Source organism: Micrasema longulum, unplaced genomic scaffold (genome assembly GCF_059751315.1).
Source record: "Micrasema longulum isolate JH-2025_06_02 unplaced genomic scaffold, ASM5975131v1 h1tg002251l, whole genome shotgun sequence".
In the NCBI taxonomy this organism is placed as follows: Eukaryota; Metazoa; Arthropoda; class Insecta; order Trichoptera; family Brachycentridae; genus Micrasema; species Micrasema longulum.
Genome location: NW_028279409.1, coordinates 66,586 through 88,908, shown reverse-complemented (window position 1 = coordinate 88,908; position 22,323 = coordinate 66,586). Strand labels below are relative to the sequence as shown.

Here is a 22,323-nt window from a genome sequence, read left to right as displayed (position 1 = left end):
TTAGGCACATTTCTCTTCGTTTTTGTCATATGTAGTGCTGGGAACCATGTTGAATTTAATTTAAGCCCGTCGTCTTTGTTTATATTATTTGGATGTCTGTGTATTTCAATTGCCTCTTTTATTATTCGTGCACTATAATTACTAGGTTTATGTAGAATTTTTGGTTCAAAGGCGAAAAAATGTCCTGTGTCTATAAAGTGTTCCGCTATTGCGGATTTGTCTGGATGTCCAAGTTTACACGCTCTTTTGTGTTCGTCAATTCTCATCTTTGCTGTGCGCCCTGTTTGTCCAATATACACTTTTTCACATCCTTGGCAACTTAGTTTGTACACGGCTTCAGTTTCCAGAGGATTTTTATCTTTTGGTTTTACTAAATGGTCTTTTATTTTTCCCACAGTCCCAAACGTTGTTGCAATATTTTGTTTCTTCAGCACTTTGGCTATCCTGTCAGTTACATTCTGTACATATGGTAGGTATGCAGTCCCTCTGGTAATATCTTCTTCCTTGTTCTTCTTTGTCCCATGCGATTTAATAATGTTGTCAATTTGTTTCTTCTTATATCCATTATGCTCCAATGCATGTGAAATTTTGTTGAACTCTTCGCCCTTTTCGGAATCTTCGCATATTCGAGTCGCTCTTGTTAGAAGTGTATTTATTAATCCTCGTTTTTGGGCTGGATGATGATGTGAATCAGCGTGTAAGTATCGATTCGTATGTGTTGGTTTTCTATATACCGTATGCCCAAGACTGCCGTTTGGTTTTCTTTTTACTTCTACATCCAAGAATGGAAGAGAGTCGTTCGTTTGTAATTCCATTGTAAACTTTATCAGAGGATGTAATGCATTTAAATGATCTAGAAAGGTATTTAATTCATTCATCCCATGTGGCCAGACTGCAAAGATATCGTCTACGTATCTCAGCCACACTTTCGGTATAAGAGTTGCTGTATTCAATGCTGTATCTTCAAATTTTTCCATGAAGAAATTTGCTATCACTGGCGAAAGTGGAGAACCCATGGCCACTCCTTCTATTTGTTCATAAATTTCACCTTGAAATGAAAAATAGCCACTTTTAAGGCAATGTTCAAACATATCGCACATGTCTTTTTCATAAATTTCACTCAGAAGAGCCATCGAGTCTCCCATTGGTACATTAGTAAACAGCGATACTACGTCAAAGCTTACTAAAATGTCCTTTTCTGTCACAGATATGTTGTTAAGAAGGCTTACAAAATGAGCCGAATCTTTTACAAACGAGTTGGTCTTTCCAGTATGTGATTGCAACTGTTTCGATAAATACTGGGCCAGTTTGTAAGTTGGAGCTCCTATATTGCTAACTATAGGTCTAAGGGGCATATCCTTTTTGTGTATCTTGGGAAGGCCATATATCGAGGGTGTCCTTGAGGCTTTCACAAATAGTGTCTGTTGCACTTCTTTGGGTATTTTTGATGTTTTCACTAATTCTCTCGTTTTTCTATCAAATTTATCGGTTGGGTTCCTTTTTAGTTTCCTGTATGTAGATGTTTCTACTAGTACGCGCATTTTCTGTATATAATCCGTTTTGTTTAATATTACAGTTGTATTGCCCTTATCTGCTGGTAATATAACAATGTCTGAATTTCTTCGTAATTCTTTTAGGGCTTGTCGTTGAGATGTTGACAAGTTCGATATTGGAGGCTTCGCTCGTCGTAGAATGATACTCGTATCTTGGCGGATTTCTTCCGCTACAACCGTAGGTAATTTGCGTAGAGATGCTTCAACTCCACAGATGATATCCACAACTGGGATAAATTTAGGGGTTATGGCATAATTGAACCCTTTTGCCAATACTTCTATTTCACTTGAGCTTAATTTGTGATTAGATAAGTTCTTAACCACCGTATTTGGATCCAAACATTTGTTGATTTTGGTCTGCGTCTTTCGAATCTTTTCAAATTTTCGTTTTTGTTTATTTTCCTGGATAAACTTCACTTTTTCCGATTGACGATAAGTAATCGAATCAATTTTTGTCCAGTCATTGGGTGCTAATATTGCACTTAAGTATAAATGAAGTTTGTAGAGAATTTCAGATACACCGTTGAGTAGCTTACGTGTATCGTTAATCCTCTCTCTTATTAAGGCTTGTTCTGCTCTCTGAAATATTCTCTCAGCTTTAGGTGATTGAATATGTCGTTTAATTGTAATGAAGTGTGGTGTGACTACCTGAGCACGGCAGCGCAACAAAAAAGATAGAGTATTTAATAGCTTGTCTCTTTTCTGTCTGTTGCTGTCCAGCAGGCGTGTAGAATTGTAAATTTCCTCCCCATAGAGGTTAGTTAAATAGGTGCGAAGGTTTTCACGGTCACTGTTATCAATATTATGTATCTTTTTTGGGTGATACCGTGTATGTTGGATTTGATCCGACGTTTCGGCTACCATTGCAGGAGCCATCTTCAGGGAAAACTGTGTGTTTTATAGAGAAATGTATGTGTTTAAGTACTAGTAATTTGTACCGTGTCACAGTCAGCAGTAGGCACATTTCTTGTTTTGTAGGAAAGAATAATTATGTTTATGTACTAGTAATTTGTACTGTGTCGCAGCCTGCAGTAGGCACATTTCTCTTCGTTTTTGTCATATGTAGTGCTGGGAACCATGTTGAATTTAATTTAAGCCCGTCGTCTTTGTTTATATTATTTGGATGTCTGTGTATTTCAATTGCCTCTTTTATTATTCGTGCACTATAATTACTAGGTTTATGTAGAATTTTTGGTTCAAAGGCGAAAAAATGTCCTGTGTCTATAAAGTGTTCCGCTATTGCGGATTTGTCTGGATGTCCAAGTTTACACGCTCTTTTGTGTTCGTCAATTCTCATCTTTGCTGTGCGCCCTGTTTGTCCAATATACACTTTTTCACATCCTTGGCAACTTAGTTTGTACACGGCTTCAGTTTCCAGAGGATTTTTATCTTTTGGTTTTACTAAATGGTCTTTTATTTTTCCCACAGTCCCAAACGTTGTTGCAATATTTTGTTTCTTCAGCACTTTGGCTATCCTGTCAGTTACATTCTGTACATATGGTAGGTATGCAGTCCCTCTGGTAATATCTTCTTCCTTGTTCTTCTTTGTCCCATGCGATTTAATAATGTGGAAAGACCAACTCGTTTGTAAAAGATTCGGCTCATTTTGTAAGCCTTCTTAACAACATATCTGTGACAGAAAAGGACATTTTAGTAAGCTTTGACGTAGTATCGCTGTTTACTAATGTACCAATGGGAGACTCGATGGCTCTTCTGAGTGAAATTTATGAAAAAGACATGTGCGATATGTTTGAACATTGCCTTAAAAGTGGCTATTTTTCATTTCAAGGTGAAATTTATGAACAAATAGAAGGAGTGGCCATGGGTTCTCCACTTTCGCCAGTGATAGCAAATTTCTTCATGGAAAAATTTGAAGATACAGCATTGAATACAGCAACTCTTATACCGAAAGTGTGGCTGAGATACGTAGACGATATCTTTGCAGTCTGGCCACATGGGATGAATGAATTAAATACCTTTCTAGATCATTTAAATGCATTACATCCTCTGATAAAGTTTACAATGGAATTACAAACGAACGACTCTCTTCCATTCTTGGATGTAGAAGTAAAAAGAAAACCAAACGGCAGTCTTGGGCATACGGTATATAGAAAACCAACACATACGAATCGATACTTACACGCTGATTCACATCATCATCCAGCCCAAAAACGAGGATTAATAAATACACTTCTAACAAGAGCGACTCGAATATGCGAAGATTCCGAAAAGGGCGAAGAGTTCAACAAAATTTCACATGCATTGGAGCATAATGGATATAAGAAGAAACAAATTGACAACATTATTAAATCGCATGGGACAAAGAAGAACAAGGAAGAAGATATTACCAGAGGGACTGCATACCTACCATATGTACAGAATGTAACTGACAGGATAGCCAAAGTGCTGAAGAAACAAAATATTGCAACAACGTTTGGGACTGTGGGAAAAATAAAAGACCATTTAGTAAAACCAAAAGATAAAAATCCTCTGGAAACTGAAGCCGTGTACAAACTAAGTTGCCAAGGATGTGAAAAAGTGTATATTGGACAAACAGGGCGCACAGCAAAGATGAGAATTGACGAACACAAAAGAGCGTGTAAACTTGGACATCCAGACAAATCCGCAATAGCGGAACACTTTATAGACACAGGACATTTTTTCGCCTTTGAACCAAAAATTCTACATAAACCTAGTAATTATAGTGCACGAATAATAAAAGAGGCAATTGAAATACACAGACATCCAAATAATATAAACAAAGACGACGGGCTTAAATTAAATTCAACATGGTTCCCAGCACTACATATGACAAAAACGAAGAGAAATGTGCCTACTGCAGGCTGCGACACAGTACAAATTACTAGTACATAAACATAATTATTCTTTCCTACAAAACAAGAAATGTGCCTACTGCTGACTGTGACACGGTACAAATTACTAGTACTTAAACACATACATTTCTCTATAAAACACACAGTTTTCCCTGAAGATGGCTCCTGCAATGGTAGCCGAAACGTCGGATCAAATCCAACATACACGGTATCACCCAAAAAAGATACATAATATTAATAAAATTTGTCTTTATAAAATTTATTTGGTTTATCTTTTTATCTTAGAAATAAATATTTTACAGTTTTGTGTTTACGCACAACTTATTATTGCCATATCAGTCATCTTTAAACAGTATTATTTAATAATAATTAGCTGGATGAACAAAAATATATGTGACGATTACATTACATTTGTATAATTGTATTTGTGACGGTTTTTTCAGTAATCTGTAAGTTCCACGGTGAAATAATAAAATTGTTAAAGAAATTACGTAAATATCGAATTGTAACATTTATATTTTCTATAGTCTTGCTTTAGTGAATCATATTTTTTAAAACTAAATAATATACAAATAACAAGGGTTGACTTATTAGTATAAAACAAATGTTAGGATAATTCCTGTACTGTCGTATAAAAACATTATGTACTACACAAACCAAAACAATATGAAAAGAAGATAAAAAAGCTCTTGTTCATGCATTCAACAAATGCACATTTACTTTAATGCACTTATAAAACTATATTCCAAATGTTTTATTGTAAAATGAGCACAACCAATGATAAAAAATATGCTAAAACTATTGTTTTATAATGTATTTTCAAATAACAATTTACGATATCTTGATATTCTAATTTCATTCATTTATATATTAATAAACTACATACAGAAAAAAAAATACTTACAGATCCTAAAATCGATAATTCGTTGTGATCAGTATTTAAAAACTATTATAATTCAAACTTAGTTTAATATTTACTACGACAATCATATATATAATAACATACTCAAGAAATTGCAACAAATTTATATAAAATGCATATTAAAATAGATTATAATAAATAAAATTAAATATAATATAATTATTGAAATCTCTGTACTTTATTGTTTTTTAAAATTAATACTTTTGTCCTTTTTTTTACCTTGGTTCCTCTTTCTCTTTCTTTTCTAACTCATTATCTGATTCCACATTCCTCATCCTTAAATATGTATAACGTACTTCATACGTAAAAAAAGTTAATACGTGCAAACCTTGGCTCCCCATTAAAAACTGCTGTTATTTTAAGTGAATTAGGTTTTTTTTCATGTATCAAACTATTGATATATATTTTCGTTTTTTAGTACAAATTTTTGACCAACTCTTCTTTAACCAGTCTGTTTTTTTGGTTGCTGGAAAATTTGCTTTTAGAAATAAGTTTGTCAAACTACTTATTTTTTTGTATTTGGAGATAAAAAAGGCGTTTTTCTTAAGAACAAATTGCATTACTATGACTACTGTTAGGCCAAAGGCCTTGTAAATATATTTTAAATTAAATAAACACTATAGTGTATAATAATAAATCATCAAGCAAGTTTGGTGGTTTTTATCACATTTTAAAATTTATTTTTGAATTTATGTGAAGTCGCTGTTTTAATATTCTGAGGTAAGTCATTTTACATTTTTAGTTCATCGTTTGTTGGGATTGGCCAATTTTTGTTTTGACACTTTGTATGTGACAGTTTTGTGATCTTCTCGTGTTGTGATTATGTATATCAGTTAATCTTGTCTGCGAGATGCCATAGTCTTTGATAAGTTCTTGTGTTATTTATGTTGCATACACTCGTATGCATTTTAGAGGACAATAGAAAATACAATAACTAGCCAAAAGTATATATAAAAATTAATTTAATGTTATAAAAAACATAAAAGAAAAACTATATGGGTAATCATAAAACAATAAATACTTCGAGTAGATTATTTTCCGTGTTTTTCTAAGGAACGCGATTGTTTCAAGTCCTAAATGAATTCCGCTTTATTGATTTGTCCACGGCAATCGTGTATTTCAAAAACCACTGAAAACGGTTACAGTTCCACGCAACATTTAACATTCTCTTAATTTAATAACCATCCAATGAAAAATTATTTAACTCGGACATGTATACCCTAAATGATTCCAGTCACGATACGCTCATAATAAGGATCACAAACCATGTTTGTTAAAATATTTCTAAGTAGTACCATTAAAATGGTTTTAGGAAAACTAACGGGGCTCGAAAGCCAGTGAAAAATTCTAAAATATGTTAAAACTTACCGGACAACCAATTACCGAAATCTTTTAACGTTATTTTTATGAAATTTTAAATGTAAACTACGCTAAATAGAAATTCTGCTCTCTGATAGAGTCTAGGAGGGGCGTCTATTTTATAATTATCTTAATTATTCATTGTATAAAATGTAAAGCGTATAATTATGCCTCATTAGGGTTCTCAGGCACATATGTTCCAATCTCTGTTTACATTGCTAACAGTCATCAGAAAAACTTGTTGTTGAAAAACTATTAACATACAATAGGTTTGTACGTTTTAAATTTTCCTTTATTGTTCCATAACACGTTCGAGTCTGGATGTTCTGCTCAGAAACATTTTTAAAACTTAGTGTACAGTTTTGGCATGAAATTGAAGGTAAAAGATCCCTAGTTTGTTTTTTCCTAATTGACATATAAAAAACAACCCCTTTGAAATTAATGATATATGTAGTAATATTACATTATTATAGATAAATGAAAGTAGATATTTATTTATTCAGAAAAGTATGGAATATGATTTATTAAAAAAAGTTGTAGTCGTTTGTTTAAATCAACTTAACCTTTTTATAAATATATACATATACATATAATGTTTTTTAAACCCTGTCACCTCTGAAACCACGATGATTAGTATGGGCAAGAAGACATATTAGCATATTTAAAAAAGTATCTAAAAAGAAAAAAAATTAAAAAAAAAAAAAAAAAATGGTTGCTTACTTCTGCAGGGGAGAAGCGAGGGGGGCGCGGCTGTGCGGTTGACAGTTTATCAGGCTCCCCCCTCCCCCTTCTCGTTTATCCCCTACAGGAGTAAGCAACCAGTTGTTTATTATTTATCATTTATTTAGTAATAGGTTTTAGTCATTCAAAAAAAATATTTTAATGTACTAATATGTCTTCTTGCTCAAACTGGTCATCGTGGTTTTGGATTTGACAGAGTTTAAAGAACACCCTGTATATATATATTTACATAAGGCGCGTTCCGTCCATATGAACTGTGGATGCGGCGCATCCCTTAAATATTTGATCATAAGAATATAATTTTTTTTTTATCAAAAATTATAAATATTTAAAAAATATTACTAAAATTAAAGCAGAAAATGTTTGAACGCACGCAATCTACAATTTCAAACAATATTTTCAGTATGCATACCCTTAATACGTATGCGTATTTCCTACATCAAGGTACCTTGACCTTGATAGTTGATAGTATTAGTTTGATCCCCTGGAATCTAGATACTACTCTTCATTTTTAATTCCAGTCTGTACAAATGTACGAATTTCTGCGCATGCGCAATAAAGTTCAGAACGTTATCGTACTGTTTTACGAAACTCACAGAGATAAGAGCATCTAACTTGAGTAATGCAAAGAATAAACGGCTCTAATAACGTATAGCATCATGCTTTAAATAGCGTGTTATTAAAATTTAACCAAAATTTTTGAAAATTTCGAGTTTTAGGTATCGTTCAAATGTTTGCAGCTTCATCGCTAGACGCGCCTGCTCCTGTGCTCCGTTAGTTTATATATCATCAACTATTAATTATTATTATAGTACTGGAAAATTTAAAGGATAATTTTCATAATATAATACCTCAAGCGCACTTTGCAAAAGTGATTCCATCCAATGTTTATTTCAAATAGAAATCTACCTATGTATATATCTATTACACCCACTAAATGTAAAAACATCATTGTTTTTTGTCAGGTCAATGACAGGTCACAAGTCTTGAAATTCCCTAGACTTCCGTATTCCTCATTTTTGTTGTAAACAGCTGTTATTTTTAATTAATTAGGTTCTTTTCCGGTCAAACTTTTGACACACTCTTTTTATTTATTAATTAACGGACAAAGTCCATTAAAAAATTGGCAAAAACAAATATTTATAATACATACAGGCGCAATTGAAATAAAATGCAAAAAATAACATTAAAGCTAGGACGAAACAAAAATTACTACCTCAACAAAAGATCTGGTCTATCTTAGTGATTGTTTAAATTTATAAAGACTTACATCAAAAAAGTCCAGATCTTGTCTTGAGTTTACAATGTGGAACAATCAGGATTTTATTGCATGCAAGCCATAGTTTGTGCTGTGCTGATCAAGAAACAGCACATTATTATTTCGCAACCGGCAGATTGGAAAATTGAATGCCACTCGTTCCAGTAACGATGGTACAAAAACTCTTCTTTGACCTGTATGTTTTTTGGTTCGCTGGAAGATATTGCTTTTAACGATAAGTGGGCCAAAGTACTTATTCTTTGTACTTGAAGATGTAAATAAATAATTTGATAAATTTCTGATTTCCTTTTTTGTTAGTAGGTAATCACTTATTTTGTAGATTGCAGTAAAACAAATTCGATAATAAATGTAAATTTGCTTATTAATGATATGCATTTCTCCATTTTTACAGGGATCAATTTATAGATATTCTCCGATGATACCAAACAATGTATAATTAAAATCGTGTTGGAAAAGAGTTAACTGGAAAAATTATGCATACGTAGGTACTGCTATATTTGAACTAACGACCAAAAATACTGAAGACATGCAACCATTTAATTAGGCACACTCTAATGCAAAGGGTATAATTGCTGGTTTTATTGTAATAACGATAAAAAATGTGTGTAGCAGATCATAATCGTTCTTCGTTTATCGGCTGTGAAAATTTGCGAAGTGTAAACCGCTGTTTAGGCAAATATACTAGCGCTGTGTAAGAAATCAAGTCTTCAGTGTATAGCACGCTGTGAATTTAGCCGTTTGTGTAAAATGTTTTATTATTTCATGAATTGGTTGATAATGTTTTACTATAACCTAGTTAGGAATCTGTGTGCTTAATTTTAAAATAACTATTAAATTGTTCATATTATGTTTTGTGATCATTTTGCTGGGCGCTAAATAAAATAGCAATGGATTTGACATGCAAGGTAAGTTAAATTTTGCTTATGTATATATTTTTTTTGGCAAAAAAAATCAATGTAAGAACTTAATTTTTTGCATGTTACGTTATTGTTTATTACCTGATGATTTAAATAAGAATCGTAGATACTTACTCTTGATCTATGACAGATTTGATGTAATTTTTTTAAATATTTTTTTTTGTTTTAAACGTTTTTTAAAACACATATTTTTTTATATATAAGGCACTTACTTTGTTTTTTAATATTATTTATTTTATTTAGTTCTATGATTTACATAGTCTAATATATATTTACAACACAATATTTACTTTGTGATGGGGGTTTTTTTTTGGGGGTTTTAATTTACCCAAAAATTTTCATTTTAGTGGCAATTTTCAACGTGTTGTAAATAATTAAGTATTGGAAAATGAAAATCAATTTGGGGTAGACTGGAGTTCGAACCTCAGACCTCTGATCTGTAAATCCGCAACACCAGCCACAGGACCACAACCCGATTCTTCATTATTCGGTTATTCATTACAGTAAAATAAATATAAAACTTTGTTTTCAATCACTTTTTTATCAACCGACCGGTTTCAAATCTACTCGAGCGTTATCAAAGTATAATTAAATCTTAAATTTTATCCTATTTCATTTTTACAGCGATTACTTAATATTTATAACATCGAAACATGTGGAGCTCATAACTAATATACGGTGTTTCCCATATTTATTTATACGAACATTAAATATTTAGCAAAATGGCACAAAAAACACAAATTTTGCTTGTACTGGGAGTAGGCTCAGTATATAAAGGGTCGGCAAACCAGAAATATAAGTTTGCCTAGTGTTGCAATCTGTTCCTATATGGGCAAATGCCTGTTTTAAGAAACCGATTTGTTGCGGTAAATATGGTTATTGAATATGTTTCCCATAAATAAAAATAATACTGAAGAAATAGAAAAACAATAAAGTAATAAACAAAAAAAAAAAACATAAAGTTTACGTTAATATAATAAAAAAATATTTTAATACAAATATATTTATACAGGTATATAAAAAAAATATAGATTTATAAATGATTCAATGGAATTGCATAATATTAAGACTACTATTCTTAGTAAATTTTCTGATTCCTTACTTCCAATGTCTGTCAACCAAATCTTAATTATCTTTTTCAATACTGTTGGTCTATCAGATTTCCAAACACACGGAATCAGGTTATATAATTAAATAATAACATTGTTTTGCCATTAATCTTTGTAATAAAATAATAATGTATCTTTGTTTCCTGCAGCTTATAAATTAAAAAAAATAATAGCTGAATATTATTTCAACAATGTTTCAGTATGTCCAAATGCTTGCAGACTGGCTGGATTTCCCCCCTAGAGAGTTATTCATATTTTAATTTATTTCAACAGAGAGGGAAAACATTGTTGAGAAGGGTAAATGTAAATGCCTAGACTCCATATTACCTTCTCAACAATGTTTTCCTGTTTCTGTTGAAATAAATTTGAATATTGTTTCAGATAAAAACATAAAATGCCACTAACTGACGATACTATCGAAAAAATAAAAAAACAATTTGTCTTTGCTTTTAAAAAAAAATTTTTTTGTAAGGTGCTAAAAGAAATTATAAAAGGGGAAAAAACATTTGTGATGGAAAAAATAAATTATCACTAATATATCTAATTTTTTGTTACTCTTGTACCTATAATCGCTTAATTTTTATGTATGAGCGCATTTTCCTTTTCATTATCCTTTCTGGTTTTGTTGCTTATAATTGGTATATGTGTTAAATAATTTATAAAGGTAGTTAGTAAAAAATATATAAATGTAACACACAGCTGATACGTTTTCAAATTAAAAAAACAATACAGAAAGAGTCAGCTACAAATCATCAATTCTCCACAATAAAGTATTAAAATATGCTACCTGTTATGTTGGATTTATCTTATTTTAATTTCATTAACATAATATAACTAAGATACATTTTTTCACAGATCCAATAATAAAAGTATTGAAGTAATTATCTTTTGTAATGTTTTCATTTTCGTCTCTAAAACTAAGGCAAGCTCTTTTTGGAGAGTGACATTCAAATATCCAATAAAAGTTATGATTATTTATTTTTTCTTCGGCGCTTATCGTAGCGCAGTTGGTTGGACGACCAACAGTGGAACTGGCGTCGTGGGTTCGATTCCCGCCAGTTGCAAGAAAAAATCCAACAAAGATTTTTTGTCAATTGGTCTGGGTGTACTGATGCATCATTGATAAATTCCTTCCATGTCATTTATTTCTTACCTGCTGACAAGCCTAAAATAGAAGCCAAGCGGGTTATTCCTATTAAAAATAAAATGTTAATATATTTTAATTATCTTCACATTAAAAAAATTACATGTAGGTACCTACTTATAAAAAAAATATGTTTTTTATAAGCGCTTCTTTTTATTATTTAATTAAGTTATTTTATAATAATATCTATGTTAAGATTACTTAAACATGTATTTAAAAAAAAATTAAGTTCATATAACATTATATTAATTATAATTTTGTTTATGTAATAAAATATGATAATAAACAAAAAAAAGTAAAAAAAGAATTAATTAATAAATAAATAAATATTATTTATTTCAAAACGTGATTTGTTATTACGGAGCTTGGAAGCTTACTGTTAGTTAAATCAATATGAATATGCTATTTTTTAACTTCAAATTCATTTGGTTTTATTTAAAAATAATTACATGTCCGGGTGGATAAAGAATACAGTTCTGTGTATCAAGGAGAAATAGATCCCTGGGCTAGAGTTTTTGACTCAGTAGCTGGATTCTGCTTTAAGGTAAGAATCCTGAAAAGGGGAATCAATGAGGTAAGTCCGCCACGTAGTGAAGTGGTTAGTGCGTTCGCCTACCATGTTTGAAGAGCCAGGTTCGATTTCTGGCAGGGTGGATTTGAAATATTGGTTCCATTCTGCAGCATTTAATAAATTGTTCCTTGACCTGAAGCCAAGATAAAATTATTCAGATAAGCTGCAATAATGAAGTTCATCGCTAAGGGAATTTGGATACAAAAAACGACTATGAATGATGAAGTTCCTTCAAATCAACCAATGATAAAGCGTCGTTATACATTTCCGGTTTCCGGAAGCCAATTAACCAATAAGGGCAACTCAATGAAGATAACTATTCCTTTTTATTTTTTAAATCACTTAGTTTGATAAACTATTATCAAATAAAAAAAAATGAAAAAGCAACTGAACTTCTTCTTCGGAGTACCAACGTAATGCCATATGCACCACTGGGTGAGGATAGATAAAAGAATATATTTAATAACGATACAGAAATGAAATACCGAATGGACAATATTTAGACATTATTTTCATTATGATAAAAAAACGCGTTCGTAATAAAACAAACATGTATGTAAAACTTCAACAATAAAAAATGAACCTTTTTTAAAAACAGTTCAAAAGCTCTCAATTTAAAATGTTCCATTTTTCCAATCAGTGGCGCTCTCTATTTGAATCGGTCGGAACTAAATCCAAGTGTGACGTACATTAGTGGTTTAGGCCGTCAACCTATTTTCTGGTAAAATAATAATCCGTTAAAAAGACCTCGACCTAAACGAGAAGTGTGCATTTTTAATCAAGCAAGGAATTGTGCTTTTTTGTTAAGTGTAAATTTATGCTAATCATCATATTCTTGAAACCGGTTCAGTCTTTACTAACTAACATTTATATAAAGACCTCATTAGCGCCGTCTCTCTTACTCTGTTAAAAGAATATGCATAAGACAGGGATGCATTTTAAATATGAAAATAATAAAATCCCCTTTTATATTTTTGGTTTTGATAGCAGACACAACCGACGGGCATGCATAGCAAGATGTATGAATGTGGAAGAAGTTAGGAATATATTATGTCAGGATATACGTGTATGTCCATCTTTTCTGCTTGCTCCTACGGGAAATGGGATAATGAAAGTAGTAGTAGTAGGTATTTTTCCACATACGAATTTACGCAGCTAGTGTCGTATACACTAATCATTATCAGGGAAAATTTTAAACAATTCCGTTCATCATAATATAAAATATATAATATATCACCACCATCATTCCTATTTTCCACACCCAATTGTGCATTTGTAAACCAAATGCACATCATTTCAATAATCTGTTACATGAATGTAAGATGATCAGATGCCAGTTCTGGGACAATGAAATGTTACAGTTTGCCAGGAATCGAACCCAGGACCTCAATAATGGCAAAGTACTCTGTATACGAAACAAATGTAAATTGTAATAAAATTAATATGTGGAAAAACGAGAAGTATTCTGATTTATAATATTAGAAATCAAACACTGAATTGAGTATACTGAACACTTTATTTTATTTTTACATATATAAAAAATATAAAAACGAAAATTTCGTGACAATAAAGTAACAAAAAGTAAAGAAAATAAAGTGTTCAGTAGACACAAATCAGTGTTCGATTTCTAATATTATAAGTTTAAAAATTGAGTTCTACAAAATAAACACTATATAAATTAATAGTATTTTTATTATTTAAAATGTCATTACCTACATTGTAAATAAATTAATGGGTTGCATTTTAATTATTATTATAATTTTATTCAACAATATTTTCAGTTTGTCTAAACCTTTTTAGAAAAAAACTGGATTTAACTCCCTGGGAAGCTGTTGATATTAACATATTACAACAGAGATGAACAACATTTTAGAGAAGGTAATATAGAAGTATTAGAAGTATACATAAGGTAATATATTGCCGAGTGTGAAGGTGAAATAATTCAATTAGATGAATCTCACCCACATAAATAAAGGTCTCAGATCTTTTAATTCACAAACATCAACAGATGAAAGAATTGAAGGAATATAGATGTTCAAATATGAGAGGAATGGTAAATGTTACACAGTGTGTAAAATGGCAACTTAAACCAGCCACTTGACCAAGTCATAAGCCCTGTAGATGCCTAGACTTCCATATTACCTTCGCTAAAATGTTCTTCATCTCTGTTGTAATATGTTAATAGTTTTGTTAATTTATTATTTTAATAATTATTCATGTATTTATTATATTGGGTAAACAAACAGTACGTAAATACATATTGTTTTTTTTGTATATTAGACATGTACACACCAAAAAAATTGTTTACACTTAAGAAAATAATTTAAATATAAAAAAAATAAAAGATAAGAAATGAAAAATATGTACACTTTAATAATATTTAGTAAATAACTGCTTCTCTAATTATTTCTATGATTTTTGACTTAAATTTACATACATTGTCATAAAAAATATCAGCCTCGGTAAATCTATTGGCAAAATAAATAAAAAAAATTAACACAATTCTTACATTTAAATTAACCTACAGCAAAAACCAATGGATTTCATTTTTAAATATGCAGGTCCAAATCAAAGTCACGTGTTGAGTATTTATTTATTTACAATACAATTATCTATTTATTTATCAAACCTATTGTTAATTTAAATAGATTGTCAGATCGTTTAGGTTAAGAAAATTCAAAGTTTATAACATCATTTATACCAATCTAATTAGTCTTTGCATCCGATAATGCATCACCATCCTTCCCTTTTCGCACTTAATGGTGCATATAGCACTAAATTGGTACACAAACACGTATTTTGATCATAGAGGTCAGTCTTACGCTTCAGTTACCAGTCCAGGGACTATGAAATATTCTAGTGTGAAAACATGGTAGGCAAACGCGCTGACCATTACACCACGAGGCCAACGCATGGATTATAGTGCGTAGGGCACTACATTTTTTAATCAATTTCAGCGTACAATTTTTTTATTTTATTTTTGTATTTATTTACTTTTAAGTAGTTAATTACACATTTTTTGAGACTTAAGTCTCAACTCCATGGGATTAAAAGCCCCGTGTTGAGTTGGGAAGAGCAATAAGTTGACACAGACACACGAGTATATCATCATTAATATTTTATTGGGTCAGAAAAATAATGTCAATTCTAAGTAATAAATATATCGTCGGGTTGGTGAAACAAGGTTTTATCTAACAAAATGTGTTTTTTTTTATTTATCTTTTATTATATTCATATTTAAATATGGGTTCAATCTGCATAAAATTTTTAAATAAAAATTAAATCAATTCTCAATTATTTTTAAGTTTTATAAGACAATTATAATAAAAAATATCAGATAAAATTATGTCTTTATTTCAAACTTTCATGTCTAAAAAAAATATGAATCTACATAGAACCTTGTATCCCCAACGCGACGATATGGTACATCAATTAGGTAACAATAAGGTTAGGTGATTAGCCTTACTCTTCAGGTGCCAGTTCAAGGACAATGAAATACTTCAGTCATACCTTTAAAAACAAATATTTCATGTCAACCTTTGAAGGAATCGAATCCAAGATCTGAGGCCACTACACCACTAGGTGTATTTTTCTCCACGCGATTTACTTTTTACGGGTTTTTTACCTGATAGCAGCTATCGTGTCGAAAACACTCGTCCAGGAAGCCGGTTTTACACGCAGAACTGTATTCTTAATCCGTCCGGACACATTAAAAATGATACATGTGTGACACATAATAAACGTTGTTTATAAAAATGTTTTGTTATTAGTTGAATTGTATATTTTTGTTTAATAAAAAAAAATGTGTTTTTATAATTTACACAAATATTTCAATTTTAGAAGCAATATTCAACATAGTTATTTTTTCTTTTTTCTCTGCTGCATTGGCATGTTTTTATACTTTCAAACTACCTTTAATTACTTATATTGTATATATATATATATATATTTATATGTATGTAAAATCAATATATTGCTGCTCTTACTATAATGTGTCATTACTTTTGAGGATGTTTTTTAAATTGACTTCTATTTATTGTCTTATATTTCACTTAAAGATTCTTCTCATCGTTTCTTTGAATCCCTCAAAAAATGTATGTGAATATTTATGTTATTCCTTTTTTAAAAAAAAATGTTATAACTATTTTATTTTATTTTTACATTTGAGCATGTTTTCCATTCTTTATTTCAATTCTTAACTTTTAATTACTCTTACAAATTTTCTTCATTTTTAATATTATTTCCATTTGTTAATACCCACTACAAACGACAAACTTTAAAATATCTTTTTTACTTAAATTTTAATTTTTAAAAAACTTTCATTTCAATTTTTTTTTCTTCTCTTTTTTATACTTTCATAATTAACCTTACATATAATTGCTTTATAATATGGAAACTTCGCTGGTTCATTAGAGTGAAGTATAATTGTGTAAAATATCAAACATTGTAACTGTACTGTAGGTTTCCTAAATAAAAGAAAATAAAAATAAAAAAATGGTCTGAATAATTCATTATTTGAAAATGAGAATTGAGCTGGAGTAGAGTGAGTTTCGATCCTTGGACCTTTAATACAGGAGTCCGCGACACTAGCCACGGGACCACAACTGGATTTGATTCATAAAATATTTTGTTTTGACACCGCTTAAATTTATTTTGGAGCAGTGCTATACAGATTTGGAATGCAAAGGTTTTGTCATCTTCAGGTGTAGTTGAAAACTTAGTTTTTTTGTGCTTTTCGAAACTATAACTAGTATATACTGACGTTCCAAGCAAGAATGCGGTAAAAAAACATTAAAAAGGTTTTGAGGAAGTTAAAGTTTTTTAAATTTATTCATTTTTACCGTGTATTTATTATTATCTAAAAAGGTTTATTTTTAAATTTACTTATTACATTAAAAAATTACGGAAAATACCTCAAAGAAGGGAATATGGAAGTCTAGGCATTTTACTAGTTCCTTATTACAGTAAATTGTGTAGAACAGTTAAAATTATTTATCAGACGGCATTCAATTTAAAAAAAATAATTTTTTTGTTAGGTACTGCCTTTTAGCATGGAAGCGCAGTAAACTCACAAGAGTGTATTTTATTTAAACAATGTTTTGGGTATGTCCAAATGCTTGCAGACTGGTTGCATTTTCTCCCTAAGGAGTTGTTCATATTTAAATTTGTTGCAACAGAGCGCAAAAACATTTTTGAGAAGGGAATATTGGAGTCTAGGCATTTACAGGGCTGATGACCTGCCATTGACTGGTTTAAGCGGCCACTTTACACAATGTAACATTCACCATTCTGCCTATGTTTGAACATCCACATTTTCTCAACTCTTCCATCTGTTGACTTTTGTGAAGTAAAAGAGCTGAAACCATTATCATGTGGGTGAGATTCATCAGAAAGAAAAGTGAAAAGTCAACAGATGGAAGAGTTGAGGAAATGTGGATGTTCAAACATAGGTGGAATGGTGAATGTTACACAGTGTGTAAAGTGGCCACTTAAACCAGCCGATGCCAGGTCATAAACCCTGTAAATGTCTAGACTCCCATATTCCCTTCTCAAAAATGTTTTCCCTCTCTGTTGCAACAAATGTAAGTATTGTATTTAATAAAATTAATATGTTGTTTCACAATAATTATATCTACCAATTAAACATTGTAACATATTATTATACTTTTGGATGTTTTTTTAAAGATGAGTAAGAAATAGATACAAGCTGATAAGTTCGTTCTTTTAACAAAATCTTTTTTCCAAAAAAAAACAAAACCTCTCAAAATGATTTTTTTTTAAAAAATAATTTCCATTTCACCATCTTTTTTGAAAAATCTCTATTTTGAATATTTTACTGCGACTCGCATATTCACGCCTAATGCTGCTTAAGGCACTGCTCTAGTTCATCAATCGCAGCATCTCTCGATTATCTTCAATTACAGTAACGTACGTGAGATAATATTTTTTTATGGTTCCGTGTCTTGCACATTTTTCTGTCGAAATGACAGATTTACTACTCCATTAAACTCCACTCCAAACTTAGTTCAATTGTGTCGACTCCGAGATTCACTTCTTCAAGAAATTTTTATTTCTACGAATTTAGTTAAAATAGGTTTAGTCTAGTAGTGTAGTGATTGGCGCGTTTGACCACATTACGTAGACCCGGGTTCAATATGGTATACAAAATGTTCACCTTTTCGCTAAGTTCAAAGTTTTTCCAAAGTGACATTTATTTATTTTTATTTATTTATTTATTTTTTAATTATTTTACATATTTATTACAGCAATATACAAGTAATTATTTCCACAACAAATTAATTTAGTAGTAAAAGTAAGCAAACATATTTTTTATTTTTGCTGTTGGTTCATCTAAACTGCCTAACTAGGGATAGTTTCCCCGTTCTAAGGCAGTCAATTATGTATTTTTTAATGATATTTAAAAGTATTTACAGTTTTATCATAATGTGTGCTTTTTCAGTCTTAAAGGTAAACAAATGAATATCCAGAGAAAACATAAATAATACCAAAATCTCTATATCCTAAGTCCCAAGTCATTACTAGTAAAACAAGAAATCAGCTTACGTCCTTCTACATCGGACAACAAATTCATTTTCGTCATTTTGGTTTTTATTGCATAAATGGTCCCGATACGCTGTAAAATGCGAATGACCAAAAAAATATTACCCTATGCATCGTGCGTCAAAGAAAAAAAGAAAGGGTATGAATAAAAATTAAATGATTTCAATCTGTACACTATTTTATTACAATTTTCACCATGGTTTATTAAATGTATTGAACTTACTATGCGTAAGTTAATGTGTATTTTATACTTTTATGCTCGAACTTTTTTTTATTATTGCATTTTTATTGTTCATTTTATGCATTTTTTGCGTTACAGCGACTTCTTTGCAGGATACTCGCAGCATTTAAACTAAAAATAAAACATTTTTTAGGTTTTTTAAAGGGATCGGTTTTCCTTTTATTTATAATAAATTATCTCTGTTAGTTGACACCTTTCGCCACAGTGCGATCGTTTTTTGTTTCAGTCTATCGTTATTTAAGAGAGCGTTTATCACCGCACACTATCTCTTTTTATCATGGCGTAGCCTCACTTAACCGACCTAGCTTGGTGGCACAGTGGATTAATAAATATTTATTATTTATAAGTTATTTATTTCTATTTACATTTCATTTTTTAATTTCTAAAATATATTTTTACACTCCTTGATCTAATTATTTCACTTTTCACATTTTTTTTGCTCTTTTAACATGTATTCCATGTACATATATAATACAATTTTTTTTAATTGCTATTCGCAAAATTGGCCAAAATAATTAAACGATTTCATATATCTCATGATTGGTATTATTCAAATATATTTATAATCATTTACAGTAATATCAGATTGAGAGACTACTAATCGGTTAACCGATTTTTTTTAAATATTGCTTAGTGGTAATCTGAAGACATGTGGTTTCAACCGATCTCCCTTTTTGGTAAAAAAAATGAGAGATCTTAATTCCCGGAGGACTAAATTTAAAAAATCACCTAGTTCAAGTATATTTCTAAGAGAAAAAATTGCTTATCGGGAGGACCAGGGTTACGGTCTAACAATTACTAGAAATATTATTTTTATTTTTAACTGTGCATAATCGATTTTAAGTCGATTAATTTGATATTTCAATAAACAGATTGGTATAAGTTATTCGGTAGTATATTTAAAAAAATTTTTTTACTAAAATTAATAATGTATTTCAATTATGTCAGGCCTTAGCATAAACATAAAAAGATGCCCGTTCCTGCTTCACAATTTTATGGAACACATAAAATTTGTGAACTTAAAAAGTGCCAATAAAGTAAAGATAAATTAAACATTCAAAGGCAGGTACGTCGATAAAAATTTTAACAGTACATCTTCAGACATAAATTCTCTATTTATCTCTAATGATGTACTGTTAACAAAAAATGAAAATTTGGCGCTATAGACTAGGGCGAATCGTCTAAATAAGCGATTATGCACAGCTTACCATTATATTTGACTTTCGATAATGTTTTATAGTAACCATGTTAATGGAAACAAAAAGGTTTTTTTTCAAATCACTGCTACCGTTTATATCTTCCTACGAAAAAATGTCTGTTAGGTGCACCCAGCGCCCAGCCCGTTCTTAGTGAACGGTTCAGCTCATTCCTCCATACAAAAAAAAGTACACTTTATTTTACGCCTTTAACACAGTCGCGTTATTTCAGTAATAAAACAAACTTGCAGATTACAAATATTATTTTAGAAACTAAAAGACCATTTTTCTTTGATAAGATACCGCTGGTATATTATGTATCACATAGGACATGTGGCGTTTGCAGTGACCGTTTTTTGCATTATTCATTTTTTTTTAAATCGGCCAATGCTCAGTGTTGACATTTAAATCATAATGGAAATATCTGCTGAATGTCATTGTGGTATTTTTTAATAATTTTTTTGTAACAGTATTGTATCAAAATGGTATAAAATAAAACTACGTAGGTTTATCGCGTGGTTAATAATAATTATTGTTTGAGTTAATTTTCACAGAAACCCAGAAAAAATAGTCATTTATATTATGTACTTATATGTAGGTACAAATGGTTGAAATTTTTTTGTAGATTACTTATAAAATCAATCACGGCTCGCCACTGATGGACAAATATGTGCCATGTACTATCAACACACTTCTGGTAATTGTTATTGTTACATAATACATAGATAATAATTTCATAGTTATCCACGTTTTTGTTGACGTGTAGCAAAATAAAAGGAAAATGGTATACGAGAATGTCTAATATCCTGCAGAGGAAAGTACCCATATTTAATATAGTGTCTTAGTTTTGGATAGCGTGAAAACTCTTAAACCATTACCTAGATGGCACTATAAACCAATTTTTGTTAGAGCTATGGCTGCGAGCATTAAAGCTGCGTGTTAAGGACGAAAAATATTTTTTTTTTGTGAAAATCTAGTTTTCAATGACATTGGGTTTAAGACCTGTTGAACAGCAAATGGCAAGAATCAATACTTTATTAAACATATAATTAAATAAAGGTGTCATAGTCTTTTTGCTATGTCAGGTCGATTAAACATCAAAGTTAATCAGGTTATGTTGACACGCAAAATGTTGTGTTTCTATTTTAGGAAACACAATTCTTATTTGGATACCCGAAATCAGTCGCCGTCGGGAAAACTATGAAAAAAAAAACTAATCTATTTAAGTTCTTCAGATGAAGAGCTCTTTCTTTCTAATGAATCGTAATGCGATTTTGAAGATCCTGAAGATGCCAAGAGTATGGTGTGCCTATAATTGTGTAAGGAGATACACGTGAAAAAAATTAGGCTGGCGACGCAGTAAATGTTTCGAGTTCATGAGAAGTTCACAGGATTCAATAAGAAAGCCAAATTTATTTGTTTGAAATGTATGGAACAAAGATTTCTGTTACTATTTTTCGCATTGACTGTTTTTTTACCTTGGCCACAGTATCCGAAATTATGCACCCACTGTATCTGAAATTAAGGCCATATTTTCCAAAATGGCAAGTTTTGGCAAAAACATTTTAAAAAAATAAATTATTTAATGAAGTAACAGATAAAAATAGGTAAATCATTAGTTTTATATTTTGAATTCTTCAACAATAAAACAAAATGTTATCCGAAATACAGGTACTTTCTTCTTCTTTGAATTACCAGACAAAACCTCAATTTGCTGCCTCCTTCTAAGATTGTTATAAAATTAGGTAAGATACGCGTGCCTTAAGATTTGACATCTGTTACACCTTTTAAACGAACAAATAATAAAAACAATCATGTTTATTTGGTACATGAAAAAAACATTCTTCTTGATTTTTTTCTATTTCAACATTTAATTTTTTTTATTAATTTAAATGA

General features: G+C 30.6%; 1 protein-coding gene across 1 annotated transcript; it reads right to left on the bottom strand.

The window, feature by feature from the left end:
* Window positions 1–734: 734 nt before the first annotated feature.
* Window positions 735–3,606, bottom strand: LOC148272664 (uncharacterized; the record flags this gene model as incomplete). Its single annotated transcript, XM_088239749.1, has 2 exons — window positions 3,586–3,606; window positions 735–2,201 (listed from the first exon to the last, which is right to left on the bottom strand). Coding segments are annotated over exons 1-2 (1,488 nt in total), but the record flags the coding sequence as incomplete, so codon positions are not given.
* Window positions 3,607–22,323: the final 18,717 nt, after the last annotated feature.